Genomic DNA, 17,278 nt, shown 5'->3' on the forward strand with positions numbered 1-17,278 from the left:
GACAGGAGTTCAGAACCAGAGGATTTAAAAACAACCAAACAACTAGCCTTATTAAATCTTACAACAGTAAAGGAACCAAAAGGAAAGGAATCTCACATTCAGACCAAGAGTTAAATCAGTGGCTGTCCGTTTTGGTGACCCAGGAGTGTCGCTTCCGAGAAAGACAAGTGCTCCAGATCCACCAATATAGTCTATCCAGACCTCTGGTGGGGCCCAACCAAGAGCCACCAGCCACTCTGATACCCAGCCGGCATCAAGAAGCACCGAGTTACATCGAAGAGGTGTACCCCACTTCCAACCCATTCATGCCCACAAACTTCCTCAGGCCTCAAACTGGCCCCCAATGTGTGAGTCACAGCAGGGCTTTCTTCAGTCACGTCAGTTGCTTCAGGAGTTCCCAACAACAGATTCTTCCCCAGCACTCCAAATGCCCTTCAGCCAGGGTAGAAACACAGGATGATTGCCACAGACTGCATTTATTTAGAGATCACTGGCCAAAGGAATAATCATTTGGGGTGGTTTTTATCTCTGATTCTTCTCTGGAACCTTCTGCAGAGAGCACCGTCCAAGCAGAGGGTCTGACCTGAAGGGACGCTCGAGGCCACTGCGGCAGCTGACCAGGGTCCCCATGGCCAGAGTCTCACTCCAGGGGGACCAAGTCCATGCTCCCCCTTATCAGCCTGTCTTCCTCCAGGGCTGTCCAGTCTCTTTGCAGGCCTTCGAGCCCTCCATCGTCAGCCCTCTGTCCAAGCAGGGAGACAGGAAGAGAACTGGGAGGGCAGAGGGTCTGAAACAACTGCTACATGGATGGACTCAGGACACACAGCAAAGAGAGTCTCTGCGCAGCCAAGGGTAAAAGGACCACCCCTTCTTCTCAGAAGGCTTGCTCTGTTTTTGCCATTCCCCTAGTTGACCTTTGATCTGGTGGGCTAGTTGGTGCTGACCTCAGAGAAGGCCAAACTGGGTTCTGTGGGGAGCAGAGAAACAAAGCATATTTGTAAGAAGCATTTCAATCATAATAGTTACCATTCACTGAGCTCCTTCCATCTCTCTGGGCCAGTTCTGAGTTTCACATGCTGCACTACCTCATTTGTTCCTCACCACCCAAGAGGTAGGTTTTATTAATATTATTCTCATTAAGGATGAGGAAACAGAACCTCAAGAAACCAAGTTACCTGCCCAAGATGATCCAGCTTCTAAGTCAGGGTAAAGATGCAGACACTGGTCTGTCCAACTCCAAGGCTAGGGATCTTAACCATTGTGCCACACGGCCTCAGAAAGAGGACATGGTATGGTGCCCCTCCATTTAAGTAAATTTAATAGAAAAGCAAAGGTTCTGGGACTTCCCTGGCTGCCCAGTGGTCAGGACACCAGGGAGGCATGTGGGGAAGGGCTCAATCCCTGGCTGGGGATTTAAGATCCTGCACACTGCAGGTATAGTCAAAAATAAACATCAATGTAAAAAAATCCATGATAAAAAATTAAAAAAAAAATTTTAAGCAAAATTTCTTTGTTACTCCTGCTCTCTATCAGATAACAGCCCCCTACCTGAAGTCTCAAACAAGTGGTACACAGGCCAGAATTCACCCACAGCTCTGTGTAATTTGACACAGTGTTTTGCAATAACTTGATGAGCCCCTGAAGGCCTTTGAGTCTGTGGCCCTGGTCCCCTGTCACACTTGCTTTATTGGATCCTGTTTTCTGCAGAGTTTAAATCGCAAACACCTGGCGCTAAACATGAGACGCTAGCATTGAAGGTGGTTCACTTCTCTGTCACCTCTGTCCCACAGAGCGTCTGCAAACGGTACTGCCCAGGTGACGGACACACTGAGCAGCAGACACCGTTATCAGCAGGTCTCTAAGACGAGGTTCTGGCAGTTGCTGTAGCATCACATGGCAATGATGGGAGAAGGATGGGGGGAAGGGGAATGACTATGTTCAACTTCAGAGGGGAGCTCGTGTTTCACTTGGTGGAGCAAGGCCAGATTCTGATCTCACTCTTCCCTGGCAGAACCTTTCTCTGTTGCAATCATCTGGGAGTCATGTGTCCTTGGAGCTGGTGTAACAGGAAAAAAACACAAGCAAGACATCATCCTATAAACAGAGGAGGCCAGCCTTCCTGAACACAGCAGAACACTGTTCCCTCCTTGGCTGGGGTGCCCTCAGTGAAAGTCCCTCAGTCGTATCTGACTCTCTGCAACCCCATGGACTACACAGTCCACGGAATTCTCCAGGCCAGAATACTGGAGTGGATAGCTGTTCCCTTCGCCAGGGGATCTTCCCAGCTCAGGGATTGAACCCTGTTCTCCCGCACTGTAGGATTCTTGACCAGCTATTATTTATCTACAAATAGCATCATGTCCCTCGCCAGCTCATTCCTTTTGTCCTTACCCCCTACTCACTACACAGCCAGTGTCTTTTCTAGGTGCTAGACTTCCCTGGAGAGTTGAACAAAGAGAACATAGGAATCAGACTCTGTATTATTACATGAAATCCAGCATCCAGCCTTCTGGCAATTGGATTATGTCAAGGTATAATAAGTCACAGAATTAAAAAATCTAAGAGTTGCAAAATATTGACTTTCACTTTCACTTTAAATACAACTGGTGGGTAAATTTAGTTTAGGGCTTCCCAAGTGGAATTTCGACTCAATGGACATGAGCTTGAGCAAACTCCAGGAGATAGTGAAGGACAGGGAAACCTGGAGTACTGCAGGCCAAGGGGTTGGCAAAGAGTCCCCGTGGGGACATGACTGAGCATCTAAACAACAGCAAATGTGGAGCTAGTGTAAAGAATCTGCCTGCCAGTGCAGATATGCATTCAATCCCTGGGTCAGGAAGATTCCCTGGAGCAGGAAATGGCAACGCACTCCAGTGTTCTTGCCTGGAGAATCCCATGAACAGAGGAGTCTGGCGGGCTACAGTCCATGGGACCACAAAGAGTCAGATGTGACTGAGCACACACAGGTAAGTTTAGTAAACATTGAAAATTATAGGAAAATACCAGTGAAGGAGAAGCTCACAAACTAACACTGAAGACATGTAACACTCCAGGACATACTAGAACATATATATTTGGATATACATTGGCCATCCAGAATTGGAGCCAACTAGAAATCAGTGTGGAGAAGGCAATGGCACCCCACTCCAATACTCTTGCCTGGAAAATCCCTTGGATGGAGGAGCCTGTAGGGTGCAGTCCATGGGGTCGCTAAGAGTTGGACACGACTGAGCGACTTCACTTTTCACTTTCATGCATTAGAGAGAGGGAAATGGCAACCCACTCCAGTGTTCTTGCCTGGAGAATCCCAGGGACAGGGGAGCCTGGTGCATTGCCATCTATGGGGTTGCACAGAGTCAGACACGACTGAAGCAACTTAGTAGCACCAGCAGCAGCAGAAATCAGTGTAAAGATAAAACCATTAGTAATCTAAGGAATTCTAAAAGACATGTGCAGAGAAGAGGTCATACTCAGAAATGTAAAAAAAATAAAATTTAATAACATGATAAAGCAATTAGCAAGTATATAAAATATCCCAGTGGATATGGCTCAGTGGCAAGGAACCTGACTGCCAATGCAGGAGACACAGGTTGGATCCCTGAGTCAAGAAGATCCCCTGGAGGAGGAAATGGCACCCCACTCCAGTACTCTTGCCTGGAGATCCCATGGACAGAGGAGCCCGGTGGGCTACAGTCCAGGGGGTCACGAAAGAGTCAGATATGACTTAGCGTCTAAACAGCAACAATGAAATATCCCGACACCATAGGAAAACTGTAAGGGCTGTAAATAAAGGAGCACTGGGTAAAATAGCATAAACAGTAGAGTTCTCATAGTTAGTGGTGCATCAAATAAAGAATGTTACTAGCATAAAGAGGACTTAGGGAAAGACATGGAATTTATTAAGGGACCTAGGGCTTAAATCATATATAGCAATTCCTTACCACAACACGCACTAGGAAGTTATTGGTGCTGGGCTTGCAGGCATGTGTATATAAGCATCTAATGCGCATGGCAAATTTGTGTTGTGTTCAGTTAATAAAGTGCAAATAATGATCTTACGCTGCAAAAACAAAAAAATCTAAGAGTTGGAAGGGACCTTTTGAAAGGGAGGAAAACAGTTCCTCATGACATGATTTTTGTACAAGGATCTTCCAGTCCCTCTTCACTACATTGTGTTAAACCAGTATTGTGCTGATGAGGAAGAGATCTTTGTCTAACCTCATGATGGCACTTCCTTTTACCTCTAAGATCAACCCTCTCTAGCCCTAGAGATGCTCAGAAGACTTGAAATTGAGTATAAGGACATGTTTGTTACTATTCTTCTATCCAGCACAGCTTCAACTTCTTAACAATTTCCAACTACCTAGAAAAAGTTTTGCCTTCAGCAGAATGTCCCCCCACCCCACCACCAACCCACCACCACCCCACCTCAACCCCACCCCTGCTCCCACCAGGAAACCTAGCAACATCCATCCCCCGTGAGTCTGCCATATCCTTCCCAAGTCCTTTTCCTGCCTCCAGACACTGGGCTCAGTGGGAACCAGAATATTCCTCACCATGGTCATGTAGGTGGCCTCTGATTTTCCACTTGATTCTTCCTCATCGTTTACCTCTTGTGTGGTTATTGAGGAATAAATATGTTTCTGGAGGGGAAAAAATCATATAAACATTCTTAAAACTCAACAAATCTTACATGCCAGAGAAAAGGCTTTCTTTTCTATGTTCTTATGACCCACTATGTTCACAGGGCATCAAGCCCCCAAATCAGTGGGATCTGGGGGTTATTGAGAGCTGCAGAATGAACATAGGTCACAATAATCCAGTCCTCAGACTTCCTGAAAATTAACTCATTGGCAAAGAGCACTATATTAAGGACCAAATTCTTTGGTTCAAAAGTCATATCTCTGGGACTTCGCTGGTGGTCCAGTGGTTAAGACTCCACACTCCCCATGCAGGGGGCAGGGTTCAATCCCTTGTCCGGGAACTAAGATTCCACTTGTCCCATGGTATGACCAGAAAAAAAAAAAAAATTCCAACATCTTTGTTTGGATGGGCATTGAGGTAGCAGCAGAGACTTCTTATTCTGCCTAATGATTTGAATTTTGTGGTTATTTCCTCCTAATTAGAGTCTTGGCAGGACAACATTCATCAGCACGTAATTGTCATCATCTTTCCAATAGGGCTTAACTGGCAAGAACAGCCCTCACTGAACTTCATGTCTATGAGGTCAGGGGTACTTTGTGACTCCCGTCCCTGTCACTATTTGGGGAGGTGATACCATCCAGTGACAGATTCTTGGACTTCTGGAGTCCCCGGTACTATGATGTGAGAAAATCCTACTCTTGGGTCACAAACAGCCCAAAAGATGGATAGGTATGTAAGAAGAGTTTTTCAAAGGAAAGAAAGGAAGGCGGGAAGGAGGAAAACAGGAAGGAAGAAGGAAAGGGAGGGAGGAGGGAAGGAAGAGGGGAAGAAGAGAAAGAACAAAAAGAGGGGGGGAGTTCAAGGAAATTAATCCATTTCTCAGTTCCTAGTAGCAATTATTTATTATTTATATAAACTATCACAAACTAACATGATCAAGAAACAGTTCTTGATTCTCTCTTTCTAAAGATTCCTGAATATTTAATCTGAACTATTAACCCCTTCACTTAACCTCAGAATGGATCATAATCACCCCTCATATTGATACAATGCCTCAGAGATTATAGAGCACTTGCACATAGCATCATGTCATTTGAACCTCACAACAGGGCAAATATGTTTGTCCTTATCCTCATTTGGGGGATGAGAAGTCAGAGGCTCAGGGAGTGGCAGAGCTGGGCTTGAACTGGGACTTTTCAATTCCAAGTCCAGTGCTCTTTCCCAGGACCCTCCAAGACTGGGCTAGGCTGCTGGGCTGGCCCCGCCCATCCCTACTCACTATGCTCTTCCCTCCTCCTGGGCTGTTACTGAGTGATGGAGATCTCCTGAGCACTGCTCTGGGCCAGGCACTGGAGGTGCTGAGACATAACAATGAATGAGACACAGTTCTCAGGAGAATGATAAAGATACCACCTGGGTGCTGGAGCAGTCTCCACCTTGTCCTCATGGGGCACAGCTGCAAAACAGCATAATTCTGTTTTTTGGTTTGTCTTTTTTTATTATTTTATTTTATTTATTTGGCCCTGCAGGCCTGTGGGCTCTTAGTTCCCTGACCAGGAATCAAACCCATGTCCCCTGTGTTGGAGGCACAGAGTCTTAACCACTGGACCGCCGGGGAGGTTCCAAAATGGCAGAATTCTTCTCTTACCTCTGCACAAGCCTTCTCTGTGTTCTCCAGGCTTCTGACCAGGGTGGTGGAAGTGACTGAACTGCAAAGACATGAAAAGCACGTGCAATTAACCACCTGGCATTGTAGAGTCAAGGGTGATAACACAAGACCACATACAGTTTTTATAAAAAGAGACCCCAGAGGAGGACCCACTTCTAGACAACTTCAGCCCGCACTATACAGCTCAGCTTAGAATCTGAGGCTTGCATCTCTTTAATGGAGAGCAGAGAAGTATCTAGAGAAAGCCTGGGCTGAAGACAGCTTCAGCCTCTCTAGTAAGTGAAAGTTGCTCAGTGGTGTCTGACTCTTTGCAACCGCATGGACTATACAATCCATAGAATTCTCTAGCCCAGAATACTGGACTGGGTAGCCTTTCCCTTCTCCAGGGGATCTTCCCAACCCAGGGATCTAACCCAGGTCTCCCACATTGCAGGCAGATTCTTTACCAGCTGAGCCACAAGGGAAGCCCTCGGCCTCTCTACTGTTACCCTAATAACTTCCTGTCCAGAACAATTGTAAGTGAATTAATAGAGGGACTCCATGGGATTCTATTTCATCATTTCCGAGGACTAGGGAGAAGAAGTTGGACCAGCAGGGGGCAGCAGAAACTCAGCAAGACACCAATTCAAAGGCTCTGGGACTCTCCCTGGGGGAAGGACAAGCAGAATGAACCCCGTAAACACCCAGGGCTAGGAGCTCTGGCCCCTTCCTTGCCCCTTGGCCTTTGATCTCTTGACCATCGGCCTTCTGCTTTTGCTACTGAATGGCCTTCCGTTTTTCCACTTTGGCCTGAAGTACAACAAAAACAACAACCAGGGTTAAAGCTAGAAGGGAATCTGTTTTTTTGTCTCAAAGTGTAAATATTTTAATCATATTTCCTGATTATAAAGTTGTATGCTCTGATTGTAAAATAATTCAAATAATACAGAAATGTAGACAGTCTGAAGTTCAAGTTCCAGTAAACCTCCTACCCTCATAGGACCCACCTTTTCTTTTCTCCCAAATAGCACTATTAGTATTTTAAAATTATCCTTCCAAACTTCTCTCAATGCATAAGTATACTCACACAGAATATATTTAGTATGTGTGCTGCTGAAGTGAGAATTACATAATTTACTTTTTTATTAAAATAAGATCTTACTATACATTGTATATTACTTCTTGGACATCTTTTCCCATCATTACATACAGGGCTGAGCAGTATTTCATTGACTGGAATACCAATTCATTGGATCATTACCTTTCTGACAGGTACTGACAATGATTTCAGTTTTTAATTATGACCTTTGTTACAGCAACCATGTTTATGCACAAATCTCAACACATCCATCTGATTATTCCTTAGAATAAACAGATACACAGACATGGGAGTTCTGTTCTTCATTTTGAGAGAAACTGAGGTCCAGATCAGAGAAGTGAGCTGATGCGGAAGCCACATTGTCTAACTCTTCCTTCTGTGTTGCCCACCTGCCCAGAGCAAAGACTTTCAATTTCAAAACCAAGTCAGAAAGCCCCTAGGGAGTCAAATGCAAACCTGGCAGACACCAGCAGTTTCTGTACGATCCATGTCCCCTGGGGAAAGGAGATCTAAAAGCCAGCTCTACTCAGTCTAAATGGGGGTTCTTGCCCCTTGACACTATTTCAAAAGGAGAGTCAACTTGCCCTAGCAACATAGTTCTTCAATAGCTGGGTAAACAGAAGGGTATGGCCCAGCCAAAACCAGTGAAACGCCAGTGCTCACGCCAGAACATCTGCGAATTTCTGAGATACTAGGAAACTTCAGGTGGTGCAGCTGGTAAAGAATCTGCCTGTTCAGTGCAGGAAACAAACAAATACAGGTTCAATCCCTGGGTTGGGAAGATCCCCTGGTAGAGAAAATGGGAACCCACTCCAGTATTCTTGCCTAGAAAATCCCATGGACAGAGGGGCCTGGAGGACTACAGTCCATGGTATCGCAAAGAGTCAGACACAACTCTGAGCATGCATGTACAGGAGAACTTCAAGCCTTTAAAAATACATTCCCTAAAAATAATTTAGGACCTGAGAGGCTGTCCATTCAAAAGTAGCTTCTCATAATTAAAATGTGGTCCTTCAAATAAAGTTACTGACAACCCTCAAAATCTGAGCTTCTCTAAAAAGTGTATACGTACTATGGCTAATTCAAAAATCATTTCTCTCAGGCATTAAATAGCACCATTATGGTTCCTGCATAGGATTTATACTCTTAATTATGCTCTACTTGGACAAACATTTGTAAGTCTTTGTAATCTTATAAAATGAGGATGATGTGGGAATGTGCAAGGCCTTTCAGGACAACCAAGAACAGAGGAGGCTTCCCTGGTGGCTCAGTGGTAAAGAATCCACCTGCCAATGCAGAAGACATGGGTTTGATCCCCGGGTCAGGAAGAGGAAGATCCCTTGGAGAAGGAAATGGCAACCTATTCCACTATTCTTGTCTGGGAAATCCCACGGACAGAGGAGCCTGGCAGGCTACAGTCCATAGCGTCGCAAAAGAGTCAGAGACAACTTAGAGACTGAACAGTGAGCAAAAGGGGTGGGGTCACTAGACGACAACATCTAACACGATTACCCCAGATGGTGGCTAGTTTAAAATACTCCCTTCTGGGCTTCCCTGGTGGTTCATTGGTTAAAAATCCTCAAGCCAATGCAGGGGACACAGGCTCAATTCCCTGGTCCTGGAAGATCCCACATGCCATGGAGCAACTAAACCCGTGCACCATAGCTACTGAGCCCACTTGCTGCAATGACTGAAGTCTGAGCACCTAGAGCCCGTGCTCGGCAACAAGAGAAGCCGCTGTAACGAGAAGCCCACTGGTCACAACGAGAAGACCCACCACAACAAATAAATAAATCTTTCTAAAAATAAATAAAATACACCCTTCCGTGAAAATGGTACACATAGGGTCCTATCACTCTCTTCCACTTCAGGCTAAAGGCACCTCAGCCTCCCAGTCCAAGAGATGGGAGCAGCCCCGTACCTCTTATTTCCATAGGCCTTCTTCACAATCAGTATCAGAACCGGAAGCAGCAGGATGGTGGCGCAGACAATCCCCACGATGATCACCAGCTGGTTACCATCCAGGATCTCTGGTCTGAGGGCTACCGGGGTCACCAATGCTTGGGAAAGGAGAAGAGCAATGACAGAGCCTCAACATTCCAGAGAAGAGCTGGGAGTCTCACCAGTTCTGTGCCAAGCAGCAACTGCCATGCCAGGAAGTAGGAGGAGAAGGCCAGACTTCACCCCACATGGAAGCACTGGGACTCCAGCTGACCCCTTTAGATTGAGAACCAGCCTTTGCCCACCCCTTTTTACCCTTAAAATATAGATGAAGGTGGGTGGGTAAACAGAATATCACCTGACGTACAGCAGAGTTTCCGTTTACATTAACAATTCTATCTTAAAATATGGTTCACCAAATGACACAAAAAACAGACATGTTAGAGGCTGCTGCCCTTTCTATGGTGAAGTGATTGTTTTCAAAGGTATCTAGGCTACAACACAGCCCCATAGTCGTGATACCAAGCACGACACTTCCATCCATCTATATATAGCACCCTTCACCCATTTCCTCAATTCACTCCAAACACATACATCAAATACCTCCTGGGTGCCAGATAGTACTAGGCACAGAAGATACAAAGACCAATGACGCATGGTCCGTGCCCTCAAGGAGGGGGACAGTGTACACGGAACGCCACGGGCGGCTATAGGTACTGTGAAGGCAGTCCGCATGCGGGACAAAGCAGCACTAAGGAAAGGGCTCCCAGTTCTACGGGTAGCGGAACCTGAGACTTTGTCAGCAAAAGTTCTAAAGTTTGAGTGTGAAAGGAACTATCAAAGATTTTAGCAACAATGGGAGAAGGATTGGGGTGGGGGAGGTAGGGACATTATACTCAACATCTGGAGCCTTTAGGTTCAGGATGGTGCTTAGAGAAACTAGCAAGAGGTCCACGGCTCTGGGTCAAAGGTTGTGTTTGAGGGCGTGATGGGGAATGAGGCTGGGTAGATAATAGGATCTAAGTCATAAAGGACCTTGATTATCTCAATGAGGAGTCTGTTTCAATTTTTCGTTTTGCTTTGTTTTTTGTTTTTTTTCTGTAGGCAATGGAGAAGACATTGAAAGGTTGTAGGAAGTTCAGATTTGTGATTGAGAAAGATAGCACCAAGAATGAGGGGTAGCGACTAAGCGAAAGCAGAGACTGGTGAGAGGCCTACAGTCTAAGACAGGTTGACAGGCAGAATGATGCCAGGGGATGGTGCCAGATGAGAAAGAAGACAGATCCAAAGTCAGCAGTAGAAATGACAGGACCTGTTGACTTGTTAGACTAGGGGTCCTGGGAAAGGGAAAAATCAAGTACAACTCCCAGGCAATTATTCAGTTGGATAATATCCAGTACAATTACCCAGTTGGATAATTGTGTAGATAGCGGTGGCATCGACTGAGGTTGGAGAGGTGGGCAGGGGAGAGGTGTGAGTGGTAGATTTGGATTATCCGTGTTTGAGTATTTGTGGAATATCTGGGTGGAGTTCATATACAGAGATAGATGGATAGATGGATGGATGGATGCACAGATAGGTTGTGTCTAACAGAATATATTAAATGTATACAGAACATGGTGTTCAATGCTACTGAGGTAGGGAAGGTCAAGGATGAACAGTTAGAGTGCCACTGGTGACCTACACTGGAGGAGAGGTACAAGTAGAAGGCTGACTGCAGAGTGCCAGGAGTTAATGCAAGATGAGACAGAAGACACTGAGTTCAGTCCTTTAGCAAACTATCTGACTGTGTCTAGAAAGAAATGTATAATGTATCATGATGAAAGTTACACAACTCAGAATATACTAAAAACACTGAGTTGTACATTTTAAATGGGTGAATTGTGTGGCGTGTGAGTTGTATCTCAATAAAGGTGTTTCAAGAAAAAGTAAGACACTGGCTATCTATTTTACATATGATAATGTATATCTTTCAATGCTATTCTCTCCAAACATCCTACCCTCTCGATTCCTCCCACTGAGTCCAAAAGTCTGTTCTTTATGTCTCTGTCTCCTGGAGGGGTGGTGTGAGGAGGGACATGGGGAGCAGTTCATAAGGGAAGGGACATGTGTATGCCTATGGCCGATTCATGTTGATGTATGGCAAAAACCACCACGATACTGTAAAGTAATTATCCTCCAATTAAAATAAATAAATAAAGTTTAAGTGAAAGAGGGGAAAAAAGAAAAGGTATGACATAGGGTGAGAGCTAAAGTAGACAAGGACATGGGTACCAGGAAGAGTTGAGAGTATGTGTGTGCTTAATGGCAGAAGCCCATGGAACATGTAAGCTTAAAGAGGCATGTTGTGAGGGTCCTGAGAAGGAGGAGAGGATACCACCTGAGCACAGCGGCTCAGATAAGCCCCCAAAGGGAAGGGAGCTCAGGATGGCAGGGCAAAGATGAGGATGGAGTAGATGTAGGTCTGCTTGTGGGTGTGGAGGGCTCAGAAGTTGCATGAGTTCCCGCTAATGGCTTCTCTTTCCTGTGAAGCAGAGGTAAGACTTCTGAGAGTGAAGAAAGCCATCTGTCCTGCTTCCCTCTCCAGCTGGGATCCTCCGTTACTGACAAGAAAGTGCCTCCATGGACTTAAGTCTCTGGCCAGAGGTACTGAGGGTAGAGGTGCTTCCTCACCCCTATCCCTGCCCCCAGCCAACCACAGCCAACCCCTGGGGCCCTCGCAAAAGGCAAAGTCCACAGGCCACATCCTGACTGCTAACAGGGTTCTGGTTTAACTTTAACCCCTTACTTATCAACCTCTCTCAGTCAACACAATTGAGTCTTTACTCTCCTCACCGATGGCCTTAATACACACTGCCAGAATAAAGAACCTTGGATCAGAAACTCCCTCTATTTTTGGTTCCTTCCCCTTCCTGTTTCCTCTGTTCTTTGCTGTCTCTCACCAGCTCAGGAGCATCTCCCCTTCTGCTACAGAGCCTAGAGCATCTCCTTTGAAGCCAAAGTCAAAATGACCCCAATCCATCTCTGAGCTCCTGTATCTTTAAATTGGTATATTACAGAAACCATGAGTGAGGCTTGGCAGAGGGGTTGGCATTCACTCAGTATTATTACCTTTTTTTCCCTTGACCTACCATCAGAGAAGCACTAGGGTGAGGCAGGCAAGATGCCCAGGGCACCAAATTTAAGGAGGGATTACTCTCAAGGTCATGTAAGCACAGGGTAGGAGTGCTTGATAAGTGGGCTTATCAGGGGCAGGCAAGTACAGGACCTGAGAGTGATGCCTCCTTAAATTTTGCATCCTAGAAGCCTCTCCAGCTTCACCCTAGTACTGCCCCTGCCTACCAGCTAGGCAGCCCCTCCTCCCCGCCCGGCCAGATGTTACATACTTCGGGGCTCTTTCAGGATCACTTGCAACACAGTGGTTTTCCTGAATGTCAGGTTCCCCAGGTAGATACGGCAGGTGTAGTTTCCTCCATCAGACTCCTTCACTCCGTGGAGCATTATGGAGCCATCATTGCGGGAAGTGTCTCCCACCAAGTTTACACGGTTCCGGAAGCGGCCCCAGTTCTGGGGGTACCCTTTGGGTGCCCTGAGTTTGGGCTGATAGCACAACACAATCTCCTCCTAGAAGGGAAAGGCAAAATGTGAGAGACTGAAGGACTGGGGTTGGAGGGAGCTCTCAGGATTCACAGGCCCTACGTGTAGAAGCAGTAAAGGTATCATCAGAAAGTATCAGAAAATACAAAGCCACGGACACACGTGTCCACACCAGCCTCCTTGTGGCTCCTGAGTGCTGGCCTCAGGGCCTTTGTACTTGCTGCTCCCTATGCCTGGAACACTCTTCCCACCTAGACAGACACATGGTTGCCTCCTTCACTTCCCCAAGACCTCTACTCAAATGTTACCTTTTTGGTGAGGCCTCCCTGACCATCTACATAAAATAACAATCACAAAAGCCTGCTTTCTTGTTCTCCATAGCTCTTACTATTACCTGACATACTGTGTATATATTTCTTCATTATTACTATTATTTGGCTGCATAGGGTGTTAGTTGCCCCACAGCAATGTGGGATCTTAGTTTCCTGACCAGGGATCAAACCAGTGTCCCTACATTGCAAGACGAATTCTTAACCACTGGATCACCAGGGAAATTCCTATTTCTTCATTATGTTTCTATGTATCTCCCTCCATCTTGATTGTAAGTCTCCCACCAGGGCAGGAGCTTTGAGTGTTCACCATATAACAGGCACTTTAAAAATACTTGTTAAATAAAAAAGTGTCCGAATTTTTCAAAAAAGTATATAAATACCATTATTTTTTAGAAGTTTCTAAGAACAGGAAATGAGGATACAGACACAAATATGAATGAAAAGACGTGGCACCTAACCTGTTGTCTCTTGTGATTCAAATTCATAACTCCCAAATGTCAACTATCATCCTATGTTCTGCTGTGACTCAGTTTGGTGGATGACAATTAAATATACAATGAGTTCCCAGAGGTGAACCTGAAACTACATGTGATTCTCCAGACCCCACCATGAAGCCATCCTCTCTGATCCACTCAGACAGCATATAGGAATCAACTGAGTGTAAATGACATTTTGTATGGATGACCTGGAATATGTCTTCATTTGTAAAAGATAAATCTTTTCTAAGCTTTGTATCTTAACTTTTATTAACAATAAGTTATGTGGGATGTCTCTCAAGACACAGCTTGACTCATCAGGACATCACCATGCCATAGTTGACGTCCACTGGTCTAATGAACTAACCTGCTGTTTACTGCTTCAGCGTTCCTGTGAAGTACCCTCTTCGAGCAGTAGCAACATCTACTTCTTCACCATCTTAATGAGTCATTTTTCCCAACTGGAAGCTGAAATTGCCCAGCCAAGATAAGAGGCCCAGGTTGTTTTGTTTTTTTTTTTCTTTTTTGACAAACTCCAAAGTCCAACCCCTTATAAGACCACCATGTGGCACCTGATGCCTAGGTTCCTGCTGTCCCCACTCTGTCCTGACACCACACAATGAGGGCATCTCCTCCTTACCTTGGCAGGCTCTCCTGATGAGAACATCCAGTCTACCCTGCTCATGTGCTTCTCTTCTGTGCTGTGGAAAACACATTCCATCTGAGTCGAATCACCCACATGAACCATCAGCTCTGGGGATAAAATGATAAATCAAGTCACACTCAAAGTATAATCTCTAGAAGCCAAAGAACTTCTGGAAGAGATCATGTTTAGCCAAAGATCCTCAGCAGTAAAACCAATGTCATCACCATACACTGCACACTTTCCCTCTGTGCGGCCAGAATATTCGGAGGCCTCTCATCAAACCAACACGATACCCCAAGGATAAGAGAGCATCCTCTAGCTGCCAGCACACATCAAGTCTGAGGGTCCCACTGATGTCAATAAACACTTTCTGGCTTCTCTTTAATTCCTTTCTCCTTCTCCTTTCCTAGAACTTTTCCCACAAGCCTCAGCTTCACTTCAAGCCTGTAACAAAGAATGGAAAACCATGAAGCCCTCCACTTTCTGTTCGCCCACTTGAGTAACCACATCTGCTTAACATAAACAGGAAGTAGAAATAACTCTCATTCTTATAAATAACCCACTGGCTCTCCCAGGTGAAAAACTGAATCATGGGTGACTCTCTTCTACTTAATTCTTTTACAAGTTGTCTTAGGACTTGCTTAGGACAATTCTCGCTAGACTACAGGTCACAGGACTGCTTGCTAATTAGGTCAAACAACAGGCAGTTTTCCTTTTGACTTTTCTCTCATTTTAATCCCTGTCCCCACTTCCCCACCTGTTCCCCCTTCTGCACCTGCTCCCCCTTCCTCTCATTCTCGGCTTTCCAACTGTAGTCTTTTCCTCCTGCTTATTTGTGTAAACAGCTGATCCCATCATATATTTACTACTTATGTCATTTTAAGAAGTCCCTGAAAAAGAAAATAATTAGAAAGATGCTTCTGATTTTTCACCAGTGCTCTATATAAATGAACCACAAAGTCAGTCAAGAAATGAAAGGCAGGATGGTATTTAAGGGAGACACAAGTCTAGGTCTTATTTGGACAGAGTTCCTTCAAAAGAGCATTGAGCAAAGCTCACAAAGCAACACAGTACATCAGCTAACTTTTTCATCCAAATTGTGTCACTGAGAGAACACTAACTTCCCACTCAGCAGGAAAGATGTACAATGGGAGGAAAGCAAAAGAAAATATTATGAACTTGGAACTCTATGGAGGGAATTATTTTGGAAGTAATTAAAATTCACTCCAAAGAATATCAATAGCAAAGAAAACGCCCTCTAAATCTATGAGTATATCAAGAATTGAACCCTATATTTTAAATGCAATAATAAGAACTAAATATTCTGAATTCTTTCAACACACCAGACATGTGCTAAACACCTAGGTTATCACCTAGTCATAACAATATTTTGAGATATGCACTATTATCCTCCCATTTCACAGAGGAAGAAACTGCATGAGTGCAGCGCTTCATGGCCAGTAAAAGGCAGACCAGAATTCACACCCAGGCCTGAGCGAAAACAAAGCCCACGCGTTCTCACCCCCTTTACTGTTACCACCTCACATAAGTGGAAAGATGGCTGATTCTAGAGCAAAAGTAAAGGAAGTTAACATTATTTTTATTTGTAAGAAAACTGTCTATACAACTGAAATTTGTCTTTCAAATATTAGGAACTTTCTCTAAAATTTAAAGCCTGTCAGATGTGATTCTAAAACATGGACTTTTATTATTTCATTATCTTCCCTCCTTTCTAGTATCATCAGTTCAGTTTAGTCGCTCAGTTGTGTCTGATTCTTTGCAACCCCATGGACTGGAGCACGCCAGGCTTCCCTGTCCATCACCAACTCCCGGAGCTTGCTCAAACTCAAGTCCATCAAGTCAGTGATGCCATCCCACCATCTCATCCTCTGTCATCCCCTTCTCCTCCTGCCTTCAATCTTTCCCAGCATCAGGGTCTTTTCCAATGAGTCAGTTCTTCGCATCAGGTGGCCAAAGTATTGGAGTTTCAGCTTCAGCATCAGTCCTTCCAATGAATATTCAGGACTGATTTCCTTTAGGATTGACAGATTTGATCTCCTTGCAGTCCAAGGGACTCTCAAGAGTCTTCTCCAAAACCACAGTTCAAAACCATCAATTCTTCAGTGCTCAGCTTTCTTTATGGTCCAACTCTCACATCCATACATGACTACTGGAAAAACCATAGCTTTGACTAGGTGGACCTTTGTGGGCTTTTTCTAGTATCATGGGGCTTCCCTGATAGATCAGTTGATAAAGTATCTGCCTGCAATGCCAGAGACCCCAGTTCAATTCCTGGGTTGGAAAGATCTGCTAGAGAAGGGATAGGCTACCCACTCCAGTATTCTTGGGCTTCCCTTGTGGCTCAGGTGGTAAATAATCTGCCTGCAATGCAGGAAACCTGGGTTTGATCCCTGGGTTGGGAAGATCTCCTGGAGAAGGGAAAGGCTACCCACTCCAGTATTCTGGCCTGGACAATTCCAAGGACTGTATAGTCCATGGGGTCTCAAAGAGTCGGACATGACTGAGTGACTTTCACTTTCACCTTCACTTTCTTTCTTTCTAGTATCACAGACCTTCATAAACTGAGAAGAGATTAGAACAGAATAAAAAGAGAGTAATGAAGTAATGATGTTGAAGCTGAAACTCCAATACTTTGGCCACCTGATGCGAAGAGCTGACTCATTTGAAAAGGTCCTGATGCTGGGAGGGATTGGGGGCAGGAGGAGAAGGGGACCACAGAGGATAACATGGTTGGATGGCATCACCGACTCAGTGGACATGAGTTTGAGTAAACTCTGGGAGTTGGTGATGGACAGGGAGGCCTGGCATACTGCAGTCCATGGGGTCACAAAGAATTGGACACGACTGAACGACTGAACTGAATGAATTTAGGAT

At 45.1% G+C, this 17,278-nt stretch overlaps 1 protein-coding gene across 2 annotated transcripts in view; it reads right to left on the bottom strand.

Moving 5' to 3' along the window:
• Positions 1 to 457: 457 nt before the first annotated feature.
• JAML (junction adhesion molecule like) overlaps positions 458 to 17,278 on the bottom strand; it is a 30,016-nt gene continuing 13,195 nt past the window's right edge. Inside the window, exons 6-11 of one of the 2 annotated variants that reach the window (XM_040258095.1) lie at positions 14,378 to 14,490; positions 12,719 to 12,956; positions 9,313 to 9,451; positions 6,293 to 6,353; positions 4,557 to 4,643; positions 458 to 967 (exon numbers count right to left, since the gene is read on the bottom strand). In XM_040258095.1, the coding sequence (XP_040114029.1) occupies positions 875 to 967; positions 4,557 to 4,643; positions 6,293 to 6,353; positions 9,313 to 9,451; positions 12,719 to 12,956; positions 14,378 to 14,490 (731 nt within the window). In that variant the 3' untranslated portion in view covers positions 458 to 874. The remainder of the gene's footprint in view (positions 968 to 4,556; positions 4,644 to 6,292; positions 6,354 to 9,312; positions 9,452 to 12,718; positions 12,957 to 14,377; positions 14,491 to 17,278) is intronic. The other variant, XM_040258096.1, reaches the window with a different exon arrangement.

Source organism: Oryx dammah, unplaced genomic scaffold (assembly GCF_014754425.2).
Source record: "Oryx dammah isolate SB20612 unplaced genomic scaffold, SCBI_Odam_1.1 HiC_scaffold_17, whole genome shotgun sequence".
NCBI lineage: Eukaryota > Metazoa > Chordata > Mammalia > Artiodactyla > Bovidae > Oryx > Oryx dammah.